At 36.9% G+C, this 27,132-nt stretch overlaps 1 protein-coding gene across 1 annotated transcript; it reads right to left on the bottom strand.

The window, feature by feature from the left end:
* Positions 1–809: 809 nt before the first annotated feature.
* Positions 810–25,267, bottom strand: LOC142338714 (putative GPI-anchor transamidase). Its single transcript, XM_075388593.1, has 6 exons — positions 24,999–25,267; positions 8,546–8,682; positions 6,010–6,212; positions 3,371–3,475; positions 1,706–1,930; positions 810–1,382 (listed from the first exon to the last, which is right to left on the bottom strand). Exons 1-6 carry the CDS (start codon positions 25,228–25,230, stop codon positions 1,070–1,072), a joined length of 1,215 nt encoding a protein of 404 aa, XP_075244708.1. The 5' UTR covers positions 25,231–25,267; the 3' UTR covers positions 810–1,069.
* Positions 25,268–27,132: the final 1,865 nt, after the last annotated feature.

Genomic DNA, 27,132 nt, shown 5'->3' with positions numbered 1-27,132 from the left:
GCTTTGCTTAGCAACTGATGTTCAAATGCACTTTTAGCAGAATGAGAGAAGAGAGAAACTAGCCTAGAGAAGTCAAAAAGATTTCACGCAAAATGTCGAAAAAGCGGCAAAATGGTAAAGCGAAAAAAAGTTTGACGAAGTAAAAAAAAATACGATCGCAATAATAGCCGGCTGAGAAGATGAGGGCGGCTATTAATAACCACTTGCAAGAAAGCGAATTTTTTGTTCAAACACCGTTTTCTCACTACTTTTAATTTAGAGCGAAAAAAGTTCACGCCGCAAAACCACTCGCTTTTTTGCTCCACTTCCTGTTTCGGCGTGACCAAAATCACTACTCCAATATGACTTCAAAAATCATGAAAATGTGTGAACAGATCTTTAAAAAAGACAGCGCCCCAATACAATTCAAATTCTTTGAATTGTAATAAAAAATAGAGTATAAAAAATTTCATTCCGCAAAACCACTCGCTTTTTCGCTCCACTTCGTTTCGGCGTGAACAAAATCACTACTCCAATTTGACTTCAAAAATCATGAAAATGTGTGAACAGATCTTGAAGATGTGTGAAAAGACAGCGCCCCAATGCAATAACTTTTTTGAATTGTAAAAAACCACGATGTCCGCAATAACAGCCGCTACAACTGATTAACAAAATCAAAATCCTTTGCATTGTAAAGAAAGGGACAGCGCCTAAATAGTAGCCATTGAGAGGATGACGGAGGCTATTAAACATTTCCAATTTTTCACTGTGTTGCTTTCTAAAACATTTGACCGACCTGCTAAATCTTGCCTCTATTTACCTTACTTGAATTGACAACACTGATGAGCTTTATAATTATTGCTAAACAATATCGTAAACATATTTACAAAGTATATAGTTTTGGAATCAAAGTTTTCTATTCAATTTTCAAATCGATCATGGATTTAACTTCCTCAAATCATCAATCATTGACGTCGTACTTGGTTGCGCCACATCCAAATTAAGAGAAAATCCAACAAAATTTCAGCCAGTTACCAAAACTCCACTCCAGAATCATCATTACAGTCAGTTCTGAAAGTCAACTTTCTTGTTATTGGTTGGGACTGAAGCACGTGGCAGGCAAAAGACCATCAGGAATGAATTCAAAAGTTGCCTTTTTGTACCGACTGCTCATTTCATACGCAGAAACCGCAATGTAAACCAACAGACCGCTCATAATCAAAACTGCGAACCAAACCCCATCGTCAGTTTTATCACGATCCATTAAATTCACTTGCTCTTCTATTCGATGTGGTTGGATGTTGAAACTGTTTAGCAAACTACATGTCCGTTTTGATTGTTTTGAACTTTCGCTTTTCAGATATTCGTCGTATTTGTCGAACATTTCGGGGTCGAAGAGATCTCTAAAACACATCAAAATAGTTTAGCAATAAATGGAACCCTATGTCTGCATTTGCAGTCACAGCAGAAGCTTTTAAGAATGCTTCACCTCAAAATTCTTCAGTCTTTCTGCTACTGAAACTTGACTTGCGAATTACTTTTTCAACTGGGAAATACTTTCTATCAAAATCTATGCTATTTTTTAATTCCGACCGCATTGACATAACAATTAGTATCCAACACCTTCGATCGGTTTTATGATCTCTAGTACATTATATCTAGCTCCTTTTTGTTGGACAGACGGAGGTCTATATTGGTAAAACCAGAAGTCCTTACTCGTCCATACCTCACAGAACTGTATCCCTCTGGCACATCCATCAACTCAGCCGGCCTGCCACTGGCAAAGAAGTCTGTCACTTTGGTGGTCTTGGCATCGCCAGAGTATAGATCCACTCTTGGCACTGTGTTTGAGTGGCATTTTGTGTATGGGCAACAATCGAAGAACTGAGACAGAGTCACTTCACTGTACGAGTCTATCTTCTCAAGGAACTCCAACATGTAGTGGGAGAACCTGGAGTAACATTTTCATTTAAAAGGAAAACCCTGCAATAATGATTTTTTTATCTGACGGTTTTAATAATCGTCAATCACATTGAAAAACCGTGTCATTGTAAATATAAACAAAATGGACTAACGTCGGAAAAATTACTCTCGAACGACTAGTGGGAGCTCAAATCTATTACAGCCTGCTTCAGTGGGGGGAGGAGAGTAACTAAATTCACAAATGGGGGCATCAAATGTTGTCATTAGACGTTATTAAATACCACTATAACCACTAATAAAAATATATATCATATCATTAAAATATATATTTTAAATATATTTAAATATAAAGAATAAAGGTAGGGGTGGAGGTAGGTAGGTGCGGGGGAAGGGGTAGGTAGAGAGGATTAGGTAAGTGTGGTAGGTCCGGGTGGGGGCAGACGGGGAGGTATGAAGGACTGGGGGGGGGGGGGGGGGGAGGTAACTTGGTGAGGGGGGGGGGATTGGGGTAGTGGGAGGGAGTAAGTAGGAGGTAGTTAGCTCGTGGTGGAGATGTAGGTAGGTGGGGAGGAGGTAGGAAGGTGGAAGAGGTAAGTGGGGTGTGTCTGTAGTTTGGATAAGAAGGGGATTGCCATGTGAAAAAGATTAAATAACCTTGAGACCTTGAATATTACAAGCAGTTCCTATTTTCCACATTCACTGACAAAAGTAAACGCACAAAATGAAGTTTTACATGGTAAATTGCTGTTTTTAAGTCAATTTTCGCACATATAACGTTGGCCGTTTCTTTTGATTTTTGTGTCAATCGCCGCATAATCATCAGAAGTTTAATAGATCTATTTTTGGGTAAACTGACAAGCTTGCTTACTGAAAAAATCCAGATATAACTTGGCGACTTTTCAATAAGCAGCTGTATTTTCAGTCCCATGTGAAATCTGTTCAACCTGCTCATAAATTTGCTAAATTCACAATGTAAAAATTTGCTTAAAATTGAGGAGGCATGAGCGGGTTGAACATATTTTAACGTGGGACTCAAAATATAGCTACTTATGGAAAACTGGCCAATTTCTTTCTGGATTTTGTTTCTGGAAGTAAGATTGTCAGTTTAACCAAAAATAGATCTGTTAAACTTATGATCATTATGCATCGATTGACATAAAAATCAAGAAAAGTTATGTTGAATGAAATTGACTTCAAAAACAGGGAATTTACCATGCAAAACTCTATTTTGTGCGTTTACCTTTGTCAGTGAGAGTACGTTTAAGTTATGAAGCTACTGTTAAATGTCCTGTGTAAAAAAAATAAAAAAAAACAGAAGTCAGCCTTCTGAAACAGAAGTCGATGTTCGAAATCAAAAGTCGAAGTTCAAGTAATGAACAAACTTGCTTCAGCTAAAAAAAACCGGTAGAATACCAATACTCCTCTTCGGTTATTTAATTGTAGAATGTAAACACTTGTAAACACTTACCTGTCTATGACGTGTACCCCAATAGTATGGTCGCTGTGGTGACTGTAGCTATCTTGATCTATCCTAGCAGCTGCAAATCCAATCACATTCGGCGAGTAGATGTAACTGAAAAATATCTAATCAAATAGACTAAGACACTAAGTTAACAAATTCTTTACTCAAGATTTCAAATTTAGTTACAAGCTAACAAGTTCGAAAACCAAATCTACAGAAATTCAGAAAGAATTTATTTCGCTAACTCCAGTACAAATAACGAGGACTTTTGATATTCTAATACAATTAGCCCCATATAACCAAAATTATTCAATTAATTACCAAAAAGTATTCCACTGATTTATTATTTCAGATGTACGATAATAAGGGACGTAGGATTTCAGACGAAAACTTGATTAGGTTAAAGGAACTTTTGTACCCATCAGGCAAAAATTTTCGACTTAAAGTTTGCGGAAATCAGGCGAATTCTAAAAAAAAACACAAAAAAGATTCTCTAAAATCCACTAGACGCTGTAATGTAATCACGCATCCTTAATACTTGTCTTCACAATGAAAATTTTATATAAATTGGTAAAAATTGGTACTATCTTTTCAAAATATTAAATATTGAGCGATCTGCACCATTTTAGTTTAAGCCCAAACATTTTAGTTTAAGCGATCTGCACCATTTTAGTTTAAGCCCAAATTCAAAAAAAATTTCCGCGTCCAATGGTTGTAAAAAATACAAAATTATTGAATGCGTTAACTTGCAAAAAAAACTCTGAAGGGCAGCACCGAGGGGTGTAAAAATGATGTAACAGTTTGCAAAAGTGGAACATTATACGACATTTTCCAACTCGTATTGTATTTGAAATAAATTTGAGCAACACTTGACAATATAGTGTCTCGAGTGCATTTTAAATTAGGGTTTTAGATTGATTTCCTCATTAGGGTTTATCATTCGCCTATTTTACACAAAATGCTATTAAAATTTTTGCAAAATGCATACAATGTTTTTGTCCAATCAAGTTTTTGTCTGATATCCAATCGCCGATATAAAGTACATTGAGGTTGAATTATAGTCCCCACTAATATCTACACGCACTAATCAATGAAATAAAAAGCACTAGCCCGTTCGTATACCCTTGTGAAAACGATGAAATTTTTACTCGGAAAGGAAATCGAAGGAATAAAAATGATAGAGATCTTTCAACTGTCAAAAAAACTTTCAAGTCTAGCTAAGAAAATTTTCAACTAGCTTTTAAACGTGCCAAAGTTGTTAAAATACTACAATTCATACTTTTGCTTGAGTACTTGCTGTTAGTGCTTTGAATCAAAGCACCAACAACAGAAAATTTAATCCAAGTTCAACTGCCCTCAATCTTGAGAGGACCGTCAATTTGGGTCAGGCAGAAGTTGATACATAGCTGGATAAAAAAAAGGAGAACAAGCCTCTGAAATCTTTTCCACGTAATTTTTTTGTGATTTGAGCCCCTAAAGAGCTCAGGGAAATAAATATTTTGGTAACAGCCATTCATTCTGTCAACATCTGCTACCCATTAGATTGATCGGTGGGCAACAATTTTTCCGAAAAAACTTTTAGAGATTTATTGAAAGATTTATTTTCATCAAAGTATCGAAAATTGAACCAGAAACGTTTACTTTAAAAACTTAATTTCAAAGGGGGTGCATAGTTGAGAACATTTTTGGGGATAAAAAGTTTTGACATGACACCGCTGAGTTTCTAACCCCAATCTCAGGCGTAAAAATTGGAAACATTACCACTAGGCTATCAGGTCCCTGTCACCGCTTACCTTACAATCCATTTTATTTTAGCAACAGACATAATTTTTGAATGCCAGCAAACTAGGTCACGCAAAAAGCAAAAAACCAAGCGTGAAAAAGTCACTAAAAAAGTCAAGCGAAAGATTGTTCTAGAGCTAACGTAAAACGAGCGTCAGATGAAGAAACAAAAACATCCAAGAGCACCGCAATATATTGCTCTCGAACGACAAATGAGGGCAATTTAATTTGAAAGGGGCGTAGCTTAGACAAGTGTTATGGTGGAAAAAACTTCCCCACTCGCGTTCGGACTAGAATCTCCAGGTTCGCAGCCTGACATCTTATTCACTTATCTACAAGGGAAATGATTACTGTGCTCTCACAATCACTAAGCAACCATCCTTGTTTCAGAACGCGAGCAACTTAGACCACTAAAAAAGTCACTAAAGAATTCAAAGATTATTCTAGAATAAAAGCACAAAAGCTTGTAAATTTTATGGAATTTAGCAAGGTGGAGTTACACTTTTCCCAATGATTAGTTTGAACAGTCCACTGCCAAAAGGGGCAAAGCATTAAAATACTCCACGCCTATAAAGGGTGCAAAATATTACTTACACCAGGTCGCACTGCATTATACGCAAGTGCCGAGACAGCTTCTCGGGACTGTTTTCTTCTTGTGAGCTTTAGGATATAGTCCCCGCACTCCATAACTAATAATATTTCACCTTTATGATGTAACTAAATCACAAAGGAGAGACCAACCTGTTCTTGGACTACACAAACCATTATCAGCGCAAAAAAAAAATAAGTATTTGTTTGTCAACACAGGGTAATACAAACAAAAAAAAATGATCAAGGCGGACGATAGTTTTTCAGTTTCTAACCTGAGCATGCTAGCAGCCTTGCAAGTTTCAATGATAAACAAAAGTGACTTGTATCTTCTCTTCTGGTACATCTGCTGGAATGTGTCTGCCAGTTCCTGGTCTGAGATCTCATGGGTGTCCTGGAACTTGAGGAATCCTACTCCACCATGACCCGTCATGTACACGAGCACGTTACTATTCTCATCCAAAAGCATCTGTTTCGACTGAAAAGTCAAATATAATCCAGCTAACAATATATTAAGAAATAAGAACATAAACCGACAAATGTCGGAAGAATTGCTCTTGAACGACAGGCGAGGCAATTTAGTTCATGGTCTTTAGTATAGCTCGATTTTTCTTTATAGGTGCAAAAACCCTCGCCCCCACCTGGATTTGAACCACTGACCTCCCGATCCACGTCCACCCACACTAACCACTGCACTACGAGTCACTTAATTTTCCTATGCTGCAACTGAGTTTATATTAGCAACAAGCTATACTTCGGAGCACTAGAGATCACTCAAAAATGATGAACGAAAGCGTGAAAAAGTCAATTGAGAAGTCAAAGAATGTTCTAGAAGAAAAGCGCAAAATTGTCAAGCAAAAAATTTGCAGAAAAAAAGACACACACGTTTAAAATAATTGCTATTAACTGCGTTCAAGAGCAATTAAAAATCAACGAATATTTTCTAAAAGGCAAAATTCAATGCACTCAACAAACAGAGCTGTATTTACGCAAAAAGTCAAGTTAAATTTAATGAATAGAATCTGCAACAGACCCCTTCGTTACTTTGGATATTTTCAATTTTTGGATTTCTGGAACTCATTTCTGCGTTTTTACGTCCCCCGTTACAAATTATATGTTCTATAGCACGTTACTATGTAAAAAATAGCACGTGCGCCTGAGAGGGGGCGGGGCGTGAAAGATATAAGCCCACTAAGATGGGGGCAAACAGAATTGATCCGAAAACTCACTCCAGATCAACTAAAATAATTCAGGATGAATGAAGCTTCGGATCTATTCTGCCCACCCCCCAGCTCAGTGGGCTTTTATTTTTTACGCCCCTCAGACCCACGTGCTATTTTCTTACATAGTAACGTGCTACATAACAACATATATTTTGTAACTGGGTGGCGTAAAACACACTGGGGGCCAAAACAGAATAGCTCCGAATATTCTTCCAAACAATCAAAATCGAAGCACCGTGACTGTTGGTTCAGAGTGGAGCATTGATTCCTCCTATTACAACGTATTTATTGTCTTATCTTTTCAAAACATACCCGGCAGATTGCCGAAAAATAGCCGCCGTTGATTCCAATAAGCATGATTGGGATTGAAAGAATAGAAGATATGAAGATACTGAAAAAAAAAGAATTTTGTACGAAAACATTTTTTAAGTCCCATTTATTTTGATGGTATTTCGTAGTTGAACATACTTCTGTTTCTTAGAGAGAGGCTACAGGGGCTGCTATCGTAACCAATAAGCATTAGAGATGTTAACTAAGACTTATAGGAACCACGTTCAAATAGCGGGCATCTAAAATTGGGCTTTATGGGTTTATCCCGTTTATGTTTCTGATTTCAATTCTTTATACTGACTCTGTTCATTTTGAATTGCTTTGCTGAGCAACTGATGTTGAAAATCACTTTTAACAGAATGAGAGAAGAGAGAAACTAGCCTAGAGAAGTCAAAAAGATTTCACGCAAAATGTCGAAAAAGCGGCAAAATGGGTAAAGCGAAAAAAGTTCGACGAAGTAAAAAAACATAGCAGTACAAGTCCTGACGTACAATTCAAAGAATTTTCATTGACTAAACAAAAAAACTAGACCTGGAATGAACTATGAATGGATTGGGAAAACCATTTAGAAAAAAAATCCGATCCAAAAAATCGAAAATAGTAAAAACCAAAGTGAAATTGCCGCATGTGAACAAAAACCACTAGCGAGAAAGCGAATTTTTGTTCAAACGCCGTTTTCTCGCTCTACTTTAAAAATAGAGCGAAAAAAATTCACGCCGCAAAACAACTCGCTTTTTCGCTCCACTTCCTGTTTCGGCGTGACCAAAATCACTACTCCAATTTGACTTCAAAAATCATGAAAATGTGTGAACAGATCTTAAAAAAAGACAGCGTCCCAATACAATTCAAATTCTTTGAATTGTAAAAAAATAGGAGCGCTATAATAGCCGGCTGAGAAGATGAGGGCGGCTATTAAACATTTTATTATATCTTAATTATTGATAATAATAATAGTTTTTGGAGCTTTTCCGTTTGTGCCCCCCCCCCTCTCCCAGCTTAGTGGGTGCATATTATTTGCGCCCCCTCCAGACGCATGTGCCATATTTTTACATACTTAATTACCACGTAATTACACGTCCTCTGTAACGGGTGTAACGGGGGGGAGCATAATGTACCTGGGGGGGCACAAACGGAAAAGATCCTAATTTTTATTTAAAACCATTATTTGAAAATGGTTTGGGGGGGGGGGGGGGCATAAACGGAAAAGATCCTTCTTAATTTGGTAAATTAACCTAAATAAAAATAAAGTGGGACTCACTTGGGGTGTGCCATCCTTAACTCTTCCAGTGAGAATACGAATGAAGTTCTCTGCTGTCACTTCATAACCTCTGTAGTCTACTTCTACGTCATCGCCGTAAATGTTCAACCTCTGGTTGGAATTATGATAGATGGTGGCTAAAGCAACAACAGGATTATCCAATCTGTACTTTACGGCCAAGGCTACTAAAGACGTGTTTAAAAGAGTGAGACTCATTTGACATACATTAGTGGCATATTTCACACGATAAAAAACAACTGACTCTTAGTTCATACGATAGAAAACATAACCGACTAACTTCGACAGAATTGCTCTCAAGCGAAAAGCGCTAGGTTCTCATAACAAATTATAACCAAACCATCGCAGTATATTTACAGTAACTAGGTCACGCAAAACTTAAGAAGGCAAGAAAAACTGTCATCGAAAAGTCAAATTAGTCAAACAAAAAATGCAAAAAAAACTTACAATAACTTGCACCAAATTTTGATTGAATGCAATAAAATTTAAGTCATAGGACGTAGTTGATACGCTATCAAATACTCCAAAAGAACCCGACATAAAAAAGCCCTCAACTTGCACAGTTTTAAGACAATGTCTGCTCCATTTCTTCAAAAAATATGACTAAATTTTGACCTTTTAATTTTTCCACCATCTCTGAAAAACTCGCTGTGATTAACTTTACTTCCAACTTCGCTGTGAATGTACCACACCCGTATCCTTTTTAGATTACCAACAATAAAAAACATAGCTGACAGATTCCCAGGAAATAGCCGCGGTAGCTTCGTAGATCTGCAGTTTCAAAAACACAAAAAAACCGGACCAAAAGTGACATTTTTCTACTGAGATGTCATATTTCGAGGAAAAAATTGTAAGCTTATTGCTGCTCCTATTAACTGCCATCAAATACCCCTCAAATATAATTACATGCACTGAGTTGACTTTATCTATTAAAAAAGCAAAGAAAAGTAATTTCGATTGCGAGGAAAGTCATTTTTGATATTGAGGTGAGACACGTGTGATCAAAAACTTAATCAACCATGCATATGACAAAAAACTTGCTCCACTAAGAGTGTAAACGAAGTCAAGTACGCAATTCAGTCAAAATTGCACGATAGACTAAAGAAAAAGCAGAAAATTTGAACTAAAGCTTGACTAAATTGGCAAGAACTACGCATCAACAGAAGACCAATTAGGATTGTTAATTATGAGACACAGGAACAAAACCACAAGAAAAGGAACAAAAAAGGGCAATATTAAAAATCCACTATTTTTGGCGAAAAATCAGCAAAATCACAATTATGAGCTCATATCGATAATTATAAACATAAATGCGTCATTAGCAAGGGATGCTCATTCTGATTAATAAGAGTAAGTTATAAGACAACAACATGAACAATAAAAAGTTGCAAAAACTCAAAAAATGCAAATATATTTGATAAGTCATAGAATGCATCATCTTTGAACTGAAACAATTGATTAGAATATTTAAGCTTAGCAACTGATGACAGATCTGATGATTAATCAGATTGAGTGCTTTAACAAATACACGCAAATTTTCAAAAAATTGTTATAGTGTTAAAAAAATTAACAGTGTTATAAATTCAAAATTATGGAAAACACTAGCTATGAACTCACACTAAGAATTAGATTCAATTTTGACAGACGATGAAAATTGCTATGAATGAGATTGTGCTACGGCAAGAAGAACTACAAAACTGGGCCAGAGGTTCAAAACAAACTGTGAAAACCTCAAGACCAATTGATACTACTACGTAGATTCTATTAGGCCTCATTAGAAAGCTAAAGCAACCGGTGATTAATGAGACTAAGAAACAAGACAACAATCACTGATATTTCATTAAATCAAAGAGTGTCTAAGCCATATAAACCGTTAACTGCTCGTAGAATAATTCTTTAAAATATCTAAGAATCCTTAGAACACATGTAAGACCTTTTGAAAACACTGGTTGAAACAATCAGCAGAAATAATAGCAAAAATAGAAGTCAAATTGCGGCACGTAAAAAATCGCTTTCAAACATCAAGTTGTCATTCCCACTTCAAATTAATTTTAAAAATGGAGCCTCAAACTTACTCGTTTTTACGTTCCCTTTGTTGTAAAAAAGTCACGACCAGGCCAATAAGAGCCCCAGCTATCACTTTGGCTATTAATGACTGGGCAAAATAAAGATGTCAAGCATGAAATTTTCAATGCAATAGAGAAAAAAAGCAAAGTACTGAAGTGTACATCAACACATCGATGCCCAGTTTCATCAACGTTTTTCGAACTCTTGCTCCAAAGACTATGGCCCAATTTTAAAAAAGTAATTACTTGAAGAAACTGAAAACCACCTGACTTAGCAAGTTACGAGAATTAACATACTACAAAAATCACTCTGAAGCCAGTTCGGTACCAAAAATTGAGTCTCTGGGCTTCAGATCGAATTCTAGGCAGAACTACTCGAGATTCGCTGTTCACTCCCCCAACGTATTTTAAACCGATCGCTGATATCGATAAGCCATTATAATGCTGCTGAGCAGCAACAGATCTTTCAACTCTTAGTAGCGCGGCGGCAAGACCTTACACTTGATCATTGAGTCATTATATACTGTTGAGTTCATGTTAATTTGATACCTTTTTAAAAAAAACTTTTGATTAGTTCATGATCAGTTACCAACACTTAAACATACCCGGCAGATTGCCGGACAATAACCGCCGTTGATTCATCACCAAGATTGGTATTGAAAGAACAGAAAAAACTAGTGAAAAAATTATTTTTGTACAAACAATTCTGCAAACTATTTTGATGTCATTTTGAAGCTGAACATACTTCTAATCCGTAGTGAGACCGCATAGGAGCTAGTATCAATTCCAATAGACATTAGAGATGATAACTGAAAACAAAGTTCGAGTAACGGGTATCCAAAATCGGGCTTTATAAGCGTATCCCGTTTATTTCAGATTTCATTTTTTATACTGACTCTGTTCACTTTGAATTGCTTTGCTGAGCAACTGCTGTCTAAAAACACTTTTAGAAGAATGAGAGATATGAGTGAAACTAGACTGGAGAAATCAAAAAGATTTCACGCAAAATGTTCAACAAGGTGTGAGCTAAGGCAAAACAAAATTTTTATTCGATGAGTAAAAAAAACAGCAGACATATCCTGACGTACAATTCAGAAAATTTTCATTGACTACACAAAAAAGAGACCTAGAACGGACTATGATTGAATTGTAACAAACATTTCTGGAAAAATCAGATAAAAAACAACTGAAAATCAATGTCAAAATGCCGCATGTGGACAAAAAAAACCACTAGCGAGAAAGAAATCTGTTTCAAACAAAACAAAACTAGGCCTAGAATGAACTTTGAATGGATTGGAAAAAACATTTAGAAAAAAAAATTATCCAAAAAATTGAAAAAAAAAATCAGAAATTCAATGTCAAAATGCCGCATAACAAAAACCAATAGCGATAAATTGAAATTTGGTTCAAACTAACAACTAGGCATAGAATGAACGATAAATGGATTGGGAAAACCATTTAGACAAAATCCAATCCAAAAACCGGGAAAACAGTAAAAATCAAAGTGAAATTGCCACATGTTAACAAAAAAACCACTAGGAAGAAAGCAAATGTTTTCTCACTCTACTTTAAAATTAGAACGAAAAATTTTTACGCCGCAAAACCACTCGCTTTTTCGCTCCACTTCATGTTTCGGCGTGACCATAATCACTACTCCAATTTGACGTCAAAAATGATGAAAATGTGTGAACAGATCTTAAAAAAAGACAGCGCCCCAATACAATTCAAATTCTTTGAATTGTAAAAAATCAGGAGTGCTATAATAGCCGGCTGAGAAGCTGAGGCGACTATTAAACATAAAAGAAGTGTTGGCCACAAGACTGCACGGTAGAAATGACTCTTAGTTCCAATTGGCAGATGTGTTGCGATCGATCAGAGCTCTGAAACTATGATTTGTTGCCAGTTCTTAGAAATTGAGTTTAGAAATATTCAAGTAATTATTTCTGGCCATACAGAACAGTCATTAAGATCTGTTTGCATGCTGGTGATATTATTATTGATGAGGTTGCAAAAAGATAAACTGTTGAAGCGCTGTCCAAAGTTGGACGATCGTTGAAAAACTCCAAAAAATAAAGCCCTTAAAACCATTAACATCAGAGAACACAAGGTCGAGTATATTTCCAGAAAAGTAGGTTGGTATTGTGACTGATTGATTGAATTTTTTGTCCATAAGTAAATTGATGAAAGTGTCCATCTCATTGCAGTTCGAGGTAAAGGACGGCCAATCAAAGTAAGTTAAATGAAGTCGCCTGTAATAAGTACCAAAATTAGGGACAAACGGCTCACGTGAGGATGTAATTCTGGTCTCCACCTTCAATACTCTATAGAACGTATGAACTGACAGTCGCGTATTTGAGGTATGGCCTCAAAACAAAAATTGTGGCGGCATAAGATAGCAACGTCATCATGTAACCAAAACTGTGATTAGTCCGAGTAGCTGTAACATAAACAAAAAATCAAAAAAGCAGTACTATCAAAATAAGTTTCAAGCTTGCCAAACAGACTCGAGGAGAACGTACAAACTTCTGAATGACATCAACGGAAAATCCAAAACGTTTAATGATCCCCCGCTTTTGAACACTTGTAGACAAAACTATAAGCTCCCATCAATTAAAAACAATGCAGATGTCTTTAATAAATTCTTTGCAAACGTTGGTGAAGGACTTAGCAATCATTTAACTGCCGCACATGATGTTGATATCCCAAATTGCGTTCACTCCATGTTCTTTTTCCCAACAACAAAGCGTGAAGTTGAATCCGTTTACCGAAGCTTACAAAATAAGTCGTCCTCGGGAGATGACCTAATATGTAACAGTATTGTAAAAGCCTCAATGCCAGCCACCTTAAATGTAATTATAAATTTGATTAACCGGTCATTCAACGCCTTTTTCCTGATAGCCTGAAAACAGCCAAGATCGTTCCTTTATTTAAAGATGGCTCAAAATTGGAGGAAAAAAAACTATCGCCCAATTTCACTACATAATTTGGAGCAAAATTTTTGAGAAAGTAGTTTTTAATATAGTATATGGCTATTTCGGAAAACTAGGAATTCTCTCAAAGTATCAATTCGGTTTTCGAGACAAGCATAGCACGATTGATGCGCTCGTAGAACTTACCGAAAAAATTCGTCATTCTGGAAAAGAGAACGCTATTAATTCGCTCTTTTTGGACTTGAAGAAAGCTTTCGATACTATAAATCATAATCTACTGCTAAAAAAACTGGAAAGATATGGTATCAGGGGGAAATACTTAATGTGGTTTGAATCGTATTTAACTAATAGGAGACAAAGAGTTTTTTTAAACAATGTGTCATATGATTGGGAAATTTCAAACTGTGGGGCACCACAAGGTTCAATTCTGGGACCTCTACTCTTTCTAATATATATTAACGATCTCCCTCAAAATTGTAATCTTAATTTCCTGCTGTTTGCTGACGACACTAATATTACATCCATAGGAAACAGCCGTGCTGAAATTAGTCTCGAAGATAAATAACTGGTTGAAATCAAATAAACTGGTACTTAACCTTGAAAAGACTATCTTAATGAAAATGCTGGTTGCTGGTTCCAAAATAGATTCAAGTGAATATCTGTTTGATGATCAAGTTGTCCAAACTCACTCTATGTGCAAGTATCTTGGTGTTAGAATTGATGCAAAGCTTTCCCTTATTAGCCATATTGAGCATGTAAAGAAAAAACTAAGCAAGCAATGTGGAATTGTATCTAAAATGAAACATTTTGTTCCTAGATTGCAACTTATAAGCTATTATTCGAGCAACGTGATTCCCATTTTTCAATATGGCGTTCTTGTATATGGTTGCTGCAGCTACTCTTCTTTACTACCATTGTTTATGTTGCAGAAAAAGGTGTTAAAGTTTATATCCTTTCGACGAAAATCAGACAGTTGCAGTGATTTGTTTCTTAAACATGGATTTCTCTCAGTCTACGAGCTACATATTTACGAGCTCCTTAAATTTGTTCTTAAATCGATTTGCAATTTTCATTCTGAGAATTATTGTAACGAAATGTTTCAATTTAGTAAAAAAAAAAGGAGGAATACGAGGCAATCCGAGCTAAGATTACTCAATATACCTTGCTGCAAGAGAAAACTTGAGAAATTTTCGATCAAATATCGTGCTGCTAAACTGTATAATAAGCTCAGGGAATTAAATCTGCTACCTGGAAACGTAGAAAAAAGTACGCGTGATGAATTAAAAAATATATACCATAAGTTAAAGGATTCTTACCTTATTAACAACCAAGAGCTAGTAAATTATATGTTTGAAATGTAGTAAAATTGAAAATGTTAATGTTTCTGAGTTAAATATGGGGATTGCTGCAATAGAGAATCAGCAAGATTCCGTGCAAGTCCACTTGTGTCATGATAAATATATCCAATGGCTGCATATATTCAATCATGTCCAAGAAATAAATTCTTTTTTTTTTATAAACATAACCGACTAAACGTCGGAAGAATTGCTCTTGAACGACTAGTGGGAGCTCTAGTCAATTGCAGTCTGCGTCAGTCGGGGGGGGGAGGGGAGCCTAAATGGGACTAAGAAGTTCTATAGTGGGCTTCAAATAACCACAGAGGTTAACATATACCACTATTAAGATTTAAAGTAAAAAATGACACCAGTTTCGGCGCACTTTTCATTTGACTTTTAGTATTAAATTGCCGCCAATTGAGTTCAGCTGCTTGGAATTTCATTTGAGAGAGAATTTTAGATCACGCGAAATGCAAAAAGTCAAGGGCGTAAAAGTCACTCGAAAAGTCAAAATTGTCAAGCAAAAATTTTGCAAAAAAAGACACACACGTTTACAATAATTGCTATCAACTACGTTCAAGAGCAACTAATCACTATTTAATATAAAGCTGGAAGTAGAAATTAGGTCAGGCCAAGTGATGCAGGCGATGTCAGGGTGGTGTAAGGCCAGCAAATTTGAAATGAGAACGCTTTTGTTGATAGTGAGGGTACTGCGGAAATTGATGGTAATATTATCGAGTCAATCAACCCAAACAATATTGTGATCCAGGAAAAGCTTTGAGCTGATCCGAGATCAACTGCATCCCCCATTGATCAACTCATATCGTTTCCTGAGTATTTTCTTTTCAATAATTTTCAATCCTCAGCCTGTGAAATAACTCCAATGTGTCCTCAACGGCAGTTATGTTCTTCAAGAGTCTTTCAGAGACAGATTCCTTCTGATTTTCAGATAACCCAAGGACTTTCAGTTACTCAAAAGACTATCCGTCAGCTGATAATGATAATAAGATCTTGTGGAAGTAGCAGGAATGGTTGATCATTGCTCAACGAATCAGATTTTGCATCTTAAATTTTTGGTTGGCAACTCTGTTGCTTGATGAAGTCATTAAAAGCTTTCATTTACTCATCCATAGCTTGAGTCATTTCGATCCCGAGATTGACAAGCTTATCCGTGAGAAGACAATGAAGCCAGTCCTTGCTCGGTTTAGCCTTCAGCTTTAAGAGGGAACGTAGAAATTCATCTTCAAAGCTCAAGGCAGTAGTCCTCGTGATTGAGTTCTCGTCCCATGTCAGTTGCAGCCATCATCAGACGTATGTTTATCACCCATGTCGGAATAGTGTTACAGGGAAAAAAATCAGTAAGAAAAACAAGAATGAGAGCCTCTGCTAACTGTAGTTTCAGCCAATGAGCAACTGAAAAATTGGCAGGACTGTTTCAATCTAAGGAATCGGCCTTGGATTTTGCCGGAATCTAAAATCCCCAATACTGCGAGGCTAACCAAAGAACAACCCAGTCTCTGATATCAAGTGCAAATCTCTGACATCAAAACTCAAGCTGAGAAGGTTTTAAATATCATCCCGTGTGCAGATAGAGACTATTTAAAAAGTTTATCACAATAATTAGGTCAATTTAAAGAATTGTAGAATTCTAATTTCAATACTAAATAGCAATTTAAGTTCTTCTGATATATCAATTTCAGAGTAGGAAGTAAGAAGATTATCTGTAATCGTAGCCCTACAAGCCCTAACGGCACAAATCTGGGGGCTCTATATTCTATGTGAAAGAATATCGAGAGTACACGAACAATAGGTGATTGACACGCATAGCACATTTAACACGCTAGTCAATAACCTGCACTGTCAATGCGGAACCTACAGCGACGAGAGCTCTCAAACATATCACCGCTAAGATCAGCGAAAAGCGTAAGGAACCGTACGCTGACGTCATTTCCATTATTCAAACAATATCAGTTTCGCTCTTCTTGTAAGCTGTTTCCTTTGCCTCAGAGGGTGTCGGTGGTTACGAAGAAACACGACGCAACGGAAATTTTGTCCTCTGCAATTGTTCATGAGGGACGGCTGAATTAATTCTAATGTTCTGTTTTTTTTCCAAATTTTGTTTTTTCCAAGATATAAAGATATTGTTTCAAAAAGCTTGACATCTTTCACTTTTATTTCTTTTACTCTTATTCCATTTTGTCTCGTTTTTAATTCTTTTACCTTTATTCTATTTTTTTATTATCGTTCTAACATTGATTCCCTTAGTCTTTTTGTTCCGACCCCACTTTGTTCAAACAAATTTGGTCGAATGATATATTCATCGTAGAGAGTTTTCAGTGGTATCATTGAACAGCTCGTCCAATGTAGAATTTAGAATTAAAAAGATTTTTTCAAAATTAATATTTTTCGAGGAGTTATCGGGGCTTAAATTTTCGTGAACATATCACTAAATTCCGTTGTTTCTGTTCACATTTTGCGAATTTTTACTAAAAATTTGTCAATTTTGTTAATAATGAGTAAAGATAAGGTTGTTGAAAAAACTGGTTTGAGCTTTTAAGATAAACGAGTATTTCTGAACCATCTGATCATACTTTTCGACAACAAATTTGGCTAAGTTTTTTAAAATTCAGCAAACTTTTCAAAAAAAATTGTGCCAAATTTGTAACTCTAGACCCCTTTGTTTTAAATTGACGTAAGTAAAGACATAAAAACTGCTCTCGCAATCTGTGGAAACTCCGAAGCGATTTAATTCTACTTCCATTTCCTCGGAGGGTTTTCTAGAATTAAAATTTTAATTTTTTTGCTAATTTAACACGATAATTAAAAAAACTGCATCATTTAATTTTGACTTTTATTTGTCAAATTACTCACATCTATAAAACTAGGACCAATGACGTGTTTGCAAGAATAGGGGCAGCATTGGCATGGCTGGTTTTGAGCTATTTGAGGATTCTTAGAAACCAATTATTATTTGGATGCTTTTGAGCGCTGTCTTTTTTGAAAATATTTTTGATTTTTTGTTCTATGTTAATTACACACAAGAATTTTTCTTTCTTGCCAATTAGGGGACCCAAGTAGCACATGTTACCATTTTAAATAAAATCTCATTGTTTCCTTGACTTTACCACAGTTTATACGTAAAATGGTAGGTGAAATTGTTCGAGTTCCGTCGGCATTAATGCGTATTTTGCAGTCTTATGACTTAGTCTCTTTCACTATAGGTTCAATTGGCTTGATAAGGAGTTATAGTTCTATGAGGAGGCTCTATAGGGAGTTAAGTATTTTATCTAGAATGATTCAGTTGAGATCTTAAGGCTCTAATCTTTCAATTTTTTTGTTAAAAAATTTTCGTTGGGCCTTCTCTTTTTTATCTTTTTTAACCAACTTATAGCTCAATTTCAGCAGTGACAAGTCTTATTACGTTTCTCGTGATCTATGTGTTAGTCATTCTTGCGGCTTTGTGTTTTATTGAATGGTTTTTCTTTGCTTGGATATTAAGTTTTATTAAGTTCCTTTGGTTTTTAGATCTTTGCCTAGTGTTGTGGTTAATTCTTTGTCCTGTCAATTTAATCACCTTAATAACAGTTAAATATCCCATTATTTATGTTGCAAGAAGTCTGACCTGAAAAACGCTAATATTTGTATGAACAGATTATGGATTTAACGGCTTCGACAACGTTTTCTCGCAAAATTTGTTGGAATTTCATCAATTTTGTGGTACTTTCCGTTCTTTTTATAGACGTTTGGCATATTATAGGACTATTTATATATTTCAGTCCATTGCTAAAGCTTTTTTTCTTTATTTTTTGTCTACTTGTTCCCTAATCTTTTTAGCGAAACGTTACGTCTGACAATATTTTTTGTGTTGAAAAAACGACATTGGTTTATGTCTAACATTTATAGTAAAAAAAATTATAGTTTTATTAGGTTCGACATCAATTTCTCAGTGCAATTAATTGAGTTTAGATTTTGTATGTATTTGCCGTTCTTTTTGTGGACTTATGACGTATTCTGAATACTGACAGAGGTCTCAATGACTTAATGTGGGGGTTTAAGGGAGGATATCGGACGATTTCAGTTGATAGCTGATGGTTTTCATTAGTAAAAAAATTTATTGTTTTTAAAATATTAACTTTTTGTAACTTTGCCCCTTTTGTTTTTTTTTTCTAATTGTTAAGTAGTCTCACAAATTGAAGTGAGATATCACATTGCTGGTGTTGAAAAAACGTAATTGAAAAAATCTAATGTTTTCAGTGAATTAATTATTCTGTTCACGGCTTCGCAACCGTTTTCTCGAAAAATTTGATAAAATTGTTTATTTGTTGTGCTATATTTGTCGCTTTTTTGGAGTCGATGACTTATTAAGGATAATTACAGACCTCAATGGCTTCTTATTGAGGTATAAATTAAGCAATTCAGTGGTTTCAGTTTATAGCTTATACTTTTCCTGACTTTCAAAACAATTCTATTCAGAAAATTGAATCTTATTTTTTAACTTTGCCATTTTCTTCTACTTGTTACCTAGCGTTAATTAAGAGCAGATTATATATCTAATCCAAAAAAGTATAAGTTTATTTGTTAGTGTTATCAGATGCTTTTTGGACTTTGTTATTAGGTTTGTTTTTTTAAAGACTACATTGAATTTTGGTAGTAATTAATGCCTGTTGTTTATATTTGATTTTGTTATTTGTCTTTCCTCATCGTCTTTTCAATGAAAGGTCACGTAGGCCCTCTTATAGATGAATTATTGTATTTATTTAGTCATTTGAGTTTAAAGCATTTATTTACACCAGTTATATTTTTTGGAACAATATGTGAAGCTTTGAGTTTTGTCATTCTGTTCCTCATTTGGTAGACAATTAAGCTAAGTGTGAATGAGCGCGGTCGGAACTTCATGTGCGAACGCACATCACCGAGCCTCTTTGTACATTTCTATTATCAATGTTTTTACCAATCAGACTGACTTTTAAAGCCAAGCTAATGTCGCCAGCGATATTTAAAAGTGTCCGAAACATGACTTCATTCCTCGTTTTTAAAGTTTCGGGTCCTGGAAAATGGTTGCTTTGAGGAACGAATTATACATAACTTCCAGAGAAGACTCCTGAGAAAAGAGGTTGCGGAGGCTTTCCGGACTCCCAAAACACAGCAGAACGAGCTAATCATATCCAGAAGCAAACCTAAAGAGAGCACTCCATTTAAACTGTTACCATGAGTATTTTTACACCTGACCGTTGGATGCAGATAGATCCGGAAAACCATCAGGGCCAAACAAAGAAAGAAAATTGAAGAATTGTCTGAAATACAACAAAAATCCTTACGCTCAGTTAGTAACACTGTTAGATCTCCTAGGGGTATAATAAAACCGGAATTTGTCAAGGAAATACTTTCTTTTGGACCTAAGCATTCCGCCAAGTGGAGGTTCGACGAGATGTCTTTCCTAAGCGGATTTTGACAAATGCCTGTCGGATTTGGGTGACACGGATGCCGACACTGTGAACAATCTGAATGCCGCCGCTGTCTGGTACCGTATCGCCGCAAATAAGGACAAGGGCATTCATGCCGTTGAAAGAGCCAGAGGGTTTCTCAAAAAAGAATGCTTTGAAAGTGTACCATTTGACAAGAGCACGGGTTTTTGCATTTCGAATGGGAAAATTGACAGAGAGCTATACGAGAATCCAGAAGTTTTGGAGCTCAACCAGCGCGACTTTACGCTTTAGAGAAAGGTGCACAAAGAACGTATTCCACTGAGGCCTGTGCTCTCACTCCCTGGAAGTTGTTACGAAAAACTGACAAATAAACTTTCCAAACTTCGAAGACCTGCCGGAAGCTCAAATTGAATGTTCCACTGGACAGATTAAGGAAGCCATTTCCGAACTGACATTAGAGTGACAAGATTCTTGTATCATTGGATGTCAAGAGTTTGTACACAAACGTACCGGTAGATGAATCGATTGCTCAGGCGCCTAACTCAACCTATGAAAGAAAAGTACCAGCCTTCAACAAGAACACCTTCATTCGACTCATGGGTCTTGCTGTGAAAAATGTTTTTTTTCCAGTCCGATGGAAGATGGTAGAAGCGAGTTGACGGATTGATTATGGCCTTGAACTTGGCTGTTTATTTGTCAAACCTCTGACTAAGGCAGTTTGAACCCTGTATTGGTGGAAAATCAAAAGAATACGAAGAGGATCCCTCACCTCTACCAATAATCATGGATTAGAAAAACCCATGAGGAGACTGTGGAAAAACGGTTACAAGAATAGGTTTTTCCGTCCCATGTGACTGGTGTGGACACTGGTACCACAGTTTGAGTTTGGGTTTGTCCACAGCACATATGGGGGCAATAAAACCTGGACAATGCCATTGCGGTTGTATTAGAAAAATCAGTATGCAGAAAAAGGAGCCATCAATTTTATTCTTCCGGTATATGAACGATATTCTGACTTGTATTAAAGAAAAAGAAGAATTACCAGAAACCGCCAGTAATTTGCATAAAAACTTGACTTTTACTATTGAAAGAGACGAAAAAGAAAATTTGCCATTTTTGGATATGAAGATCTGCAAACACTGAGGAAAACTACAATCGGCATGGTATCAAAAACCGACGGAAACTGGGTTCATTATGTCCTATCATGCGTGTGCCCCTATTAGACACAAGAAGAATATAGTGGAGGGTATGGTATATTGGATATATCATGCAACATCGACATGGAAACTTCTTCGCAACGGTTTGTCTGAAGCAGAAATTATTTGGGAAGAAACTTCATACCCGCCGTTTTTCTACAATCCCACTGTTCGGACTGCGATAGAGAAGATTGTCACAAGTAGTACTTCCATGCATAATTCTTTTTTTAAAACATGTAAATTATTCAGACTATAACCCTAAGGTTAGATATCTACATGCTCTAAAATGTGAAATAAATTAATCAGCATTGTTATTAATATAATAATCTTCAAATTGTGGCTGTGCGTTTTCATAGGTAAAAAAAGGGAATTGAAGGCTCCTATTTGTCTATTAACGGGTACTTTCTGGTGTTGATCGAGCAAAAACTCGGTTAAAACATTTGCAAGTTTGCTTCCTGAGAAAAGAGGTTGCGGAGGCTTTCCGGACTCCCAAAACACAGCAGAACGAGCTAGTCATAGCCAGAAGCAAACCTAAAAAGAGCACTCCATCTAAATTGTTACCATCAGTATCTCTACACCTGACCGTTAGATGCAGAGAGATCCGGAAAAACATCAGGGCCAAACAAAGAAAGAAAATTGAAGAATTGTCTGAAATACAACAAAAATCTTTACGCTCAGTTAGTAACAATGTTAGATCACCTGAGGGTATAATAAAACCGGATTTTTGGGCGACACTGATGCGGACACTGAACAATCTGAATGTCGCCGCTGTCTGGTACCGTACCGCCGCAAATAAGGAGAAGGGCATCCGTGCCGTTGAAAGAGCCAGAGAGTTTCAAAAAAGAATGCTTTGAAAGTTGCACCATGACAAGGGCACGGGTTTTTGCATTTTGAAATAAGATTATAAAGAGAATCGCCGAGGTTTTATCAGGCCCCAATTAACCCAAATGTTGTCCGGCGAAAATGTGATAATAGAAACAGAAACAGTCTTTAACAAAGAATTAAACAAGTGAATTAAACAAAGAATGGGAAACTTGACAGAGAGCTATACGAGAAGTCCAGAAGTTTTGGAGCTCAACCAGCGCGACTTTACGCTTTAGCGAAAGGTGCACAAAGAAGGTATTCCGCTGAGTCCTGTGCTCTCACGGCCTGCAAGTTGTTACAAAAAACTAACAAACGAACTCGCCAAACTGTTCGAAGACCTGCCGGAAGCTCAAATTGAATGTTCCACTTGACAGATTAAGGAAGCCATTTCGGAACCGAAATTAGAGTGACGAGATTCTTGTATCATTAGATGTCAAGAGTTTGTACACAAACGTACCGGTAGATGAATCGATTGCTCAGGCGGCTAACTGGACCTATGAAAGACAAGTACCAGCCTTTAACAAGAACACTTTCATTCGACTCATGGGGCTTGCTGTGAAAAATGTTATCTTCCAGTCCGATGGAAGATGGTACAAGCAAGTTGACGGATTGGTTATGGCCTTGAACTTGGCTGTTTATTTGTCAAACCCTTGAAAAAAGCTGTTTAAACCCTGTATTGGTGGAAAATCACAAGAAGACGAAGAGGATCCCTCCCTCACCTCTACCAATAATTATGGATTAATAAAACCCATGATGAAACTGTGGGAAAACGGTTACAAGAATAGGTTTTTCCGTCCCATGTAATAGGTGTGGACACTGGTACCACAGGTTGTGTTTGGGTTTTTCCACAGCACAGGTGAGGGCAATAAAACCTGGACAATGGCATTGCGGTTGTATTAGAAAAATCAGTGTACAGAAAAAGGAGCCATCAAAGTTATTCTTCCGGTATATGAACGATATTCTGACTTGTGTTAAAGAAAAAGAAGAATTACCAGAAACAGCCAGTAATTTGCATAAAAACCTGACTTTTACTATTGAAAGAGACGAGAAAGAAAATTTGCCATTTTTGGATATGAAGATCTGCAAACACAGAGGAAAACTACACTCGGCATGGTATCAAAAACCGACGGATACTGGGTTCATTATGTCCTATCATGCGAGTGCCCCTACTAGACACAAGGAGAATATAGTGGAGGGTATGGTATATTCGATATATCATGCAACATTGACATGGGAACTTCTTCACAACGGTTTGTCTGAAGCAAAAATTATTTGGGAAGAAAATTCATACCCGCCGTTTTCTACAATCCCACTGTTCGGACTGCGATAGAGAAGATTGTCACAAGTAGTACTTCCACGCAGAATTCAGAAAAAGAACAAAGGAAGAACAGAGGAAAGAACGAGCCAACTCAATTCTCGAATACAGAGGGAAATATTTGGATGCAATGATGAAGAAAGTTAGGTCTATCACACAAATTTCAGTTGTTTTTGGCACTCAGAAACTAAAAACAGTTCTATCGAGTTTGTAAGACAGGATTCCCCGGGAGATCAAAAGTCGTGTTATTTATAAGCTTAATGGTACAGTTTATGTCGGAATAACTTCTCGACACCTAAAAACCCGACTTGCCGAGCACAAAAATGTCAATGCTCTTGTGAAACAACACCTATCTGAATGCAATGCAGATTTTACCGTGTCAATTCTGGCTTCGTGTTTCGATTTGAGGAAGTTATTCATTCTGGAGGCTCGTTACCGAGTAATCTATTCATTGAAAAATTAAAGCCTGTTATCAACTCAAAAGATGAGCAAACGAGCCGCCCCCTGACTGTGAAGACAATGTTTCAATAAAGCTCGACATCTTTCAATTTTATTTCTTTTACTCTTATTCTATTTAGTTTCTATTGTTATGACGTGCTTTGAATAAGCAGTTCATCTTCTGTTTTTTAAATAACTGATGATGGCTATGAGAGCCGAAAACGTTCTTAATTCTTTGGATCTTTTCCGTTTGTGCCCCCCCCCCCCCCCAGCTTAGTGGGCGCATATTATTTGCAACCCCCAGACACACGTGCCATATTTTCACTATGATGATTTACTATGTAATGGCACGTGCTCTGTAACTGGGGGGCGCATAACGTACTGGGGGGGGGGGCACAAACGGAAAAGATCCAATTCTTTTAACCTTTATTCTATTCTTTTATTATCGTTCTTAACATTGATTCCCTTAGTCTTTTACTTTTTTTTGCTTATGCTCAAGTTTTGAACGAGAACCCCACTAGGTTTTCTTGTGCATTTAACCATAGACACTGAACGTAACCATAGCACCAGTCCATTCTTTCTTTACAATAGACAAATACTTCACCATAAGTGTGATATGTTCCTTCTTATCAGGAGGATATTGAAGGTCACTTTTGTTCAGAATACGGCTAATGGAATTAAGCTTCTGACAAGTTCAAAACTCAGTCTTAGTCACTGTTTAGGTTTCGTCAATCAAATCAAAAAACCCTCTTCTCTCATTCACTTACAATCTTTGTTGTGGTGGGTGTAGTTAATAGTCTACAAACGTGGCTATAATAAACGAAAAATGACTTTCAATCCAAATTGGGTCCAATTTGTCTTACCAGGTCGAGGATTTCTCGGATTGCAAGCAGCATCATCGGCTAGCATCAAAATAATGTGACTATCGGGAATCCCCAGTCTCTTTATGCTCCGGTATATAGATAACACATTTGCAACGTGCCGATAATTAAACCAAAATTTGCTGGTATCCACAAGTATTGCCCAGTTATTTGTATGGCAGAAATATAAATCAACTGTGAGCAGAAAACAAACAAGCTGCAGTATTAAACGCATTACGGATCCTGAAAGAAGAATTTGATTGAATACGAACCAAAAAAATAAAAGTGCATTAAATTTAACTTGAAATGAAAAAAAGTCAAAATCATTTGAAAAGGTCCTTAAAAAATTGGGTCTTTCCCATTAAAGCCACCCCCCTGAAATTATAGTATAATGCAATATGGTATAACTACCATGTTTGAGGTTGGGGGCTATAGATTGTCTGACCACTAAGCTGAGGGGGGGGGGGGGCTAAAATGGGAAAGACCCAAAAATCTTCCATAATTTTTTTTCAGTCTGCCTACATATATATAGTTTCTTATTGAGCCCCTCCTAGCGGGCGAGGATTGTAGCCGTCTTGTCTGTTGTAGGGGAAGTTCTGGCTTGGAATCGTTAGCAACATCAATTGAAGGATAGGGTTACTCTTGCAGTTTACGGGAGTTATAGATGAAGGTCACGAGTCGCTGACAGTCCTGATACGACAGGAAATCCAGTAGCTGTGGTTGTGAGGGCCGCGCATGATCGCGGTTCTTGCAAACGAAGAAAAAGTGGTAGGCATTTTCCTCTGAACTTTTACATTCGTAATTTCCATTTCATCTCCTTGTATTGCAAGGAGTTTCCAAACAAAAGTCCAGCAATCTTGTTTGCTTTGTATGGATTTCCGCGGAGAAGTGGGCTTGTTGTTCCTATCTCTGGGACAAATAACGGGAAATTCTTTAAAAATCCCAATAGGTAGTGAGGGACTCTTCCATCTATTGGTCCATTCTTTGTTGACAAATCTGTTATTGATTTCGCTGAGTATTGCAGTGGATCCTTTGGGGCCATTTGCTTTTGATATCTTTCTAGATCGCTCTGCAGAATATGACTTGTGCTCCTTTGTTATTGCAGTGCTTTATCGTGGGCAGTAGAGACCAGGTCTGGGCCATACTGTCTTGTTTTGACGAGAAACTTGACATTCAAGCATTTGCCAAAGACGCCGCCGGTGGATACCGAGGAGATACTCGGATGCTGGAAGTGATGGTGAGAGGTAGTTTTGTAGTATGGATCGAATGACCTTGTTTCGAAGGGTTTGGATATCTTTCGTGTTTTTTTTGCACCCATACCGGGAAAGCATACAACGCTTGCGGCTGGATAACTGTTCTGTATAACAAGGCTTGGGTTTGTAATGGTAGTCCCCACCTCCGGGAAAATTTGTTTCTGAAGTGGTTCCAGGTCCCCATTGATGTCGTGATGACTGACTGGACCTGGTCTTTGTATTCAAGTCTGTGGTCTATAATCGGAACAAGCAATTTCGTCTGTTGTGTAACGGCACAGCTTTCACCTTTCACAATTGATACATCTACGTCAGTTGGTGAGCAGTTCAACAGCATCCGCTCAGTTCACTTTGAGCAGTTCACGGCCATTCTCTACTTGGAATACCAGTTCTCAATGTCACGGCAGGCATTTTTGAGCTGCGCATTTAAAATTTCAGTTGACTCTGCTTCTATTAGTACAGAACTGTCGTCCGCAAATTTAAAGTGTGATTTCCAGTCTTTCGAGAAATTAAAGGATGAATAGCACAGGTGAGCGTACGCTGCCTTGTGGTTTTCCAGTTTTGATTTTAAGTTCAGAAGTGTCATGTTTATCAATTCGTGTGTGAGCAATTCTTTATTTTAGAAAAGTGTACAAAAAGGCAAATAGTTCTCCAAACACTTCATTCTCTTTCAGTTTGCAGATCATTCCATATATCCAAACGCTATCGAACGCTTTCTCCGTGTCGATGTTTAAAAGGCTATCTGTTTCCGTTTCCGAATTGTTTTTCCTATCAAAAGATTGACACGGTAAGTCGACCTTACTGTACTTTTGTTGGGTCGGAAGCCTTCTTGGGTAGGGCGCATGCAATTGTTTAAAAATACGTGTTATTTTTTCTTAATTTTTAAC

Source organism: Convolutriloba macropyga, chromosome 4 (genome assembly GCF_964194025.1).
Source record: "Convolutriloba macropyga chromosome 4, txConMacr16.3, whole genome shotgun sequence".
Taxonomy (NCBI): Eukaryota; Metazoa; Xenacoelomorpha; order Acoela; family Convolutidae; genus Convolutriloba; species Convolutriloba macropyga.
The sequence above is the reverse complement of the archived record's forward strand: the minus strand, read 5'-3'. Positions and strand labels throughout refer to the sequence as shown.

Coding starts and splice junctions, on each gene's coding strand:
- LOC142338714 (XM_075388593.1), bottom strand. CDS start 25,230: ATGCGTTTAATACTGCAGCTTGTTTGTTTTCTGCTCACAGTTGATTTA. Junction 8,683..24,998: donor TCCGAGAAATCCTCGACCTG/GTAAGACAAATT, acceptor TTGTTGCTTTAG/CCACCATCTATCATAATTCC. Junction 1,931..3,370: donor GGGGTACACGTCATAGACAG/GTAAGTGTTTAC, acceptor ATGTTACTCCAG/GTTCTCCCACTACATGTTGG.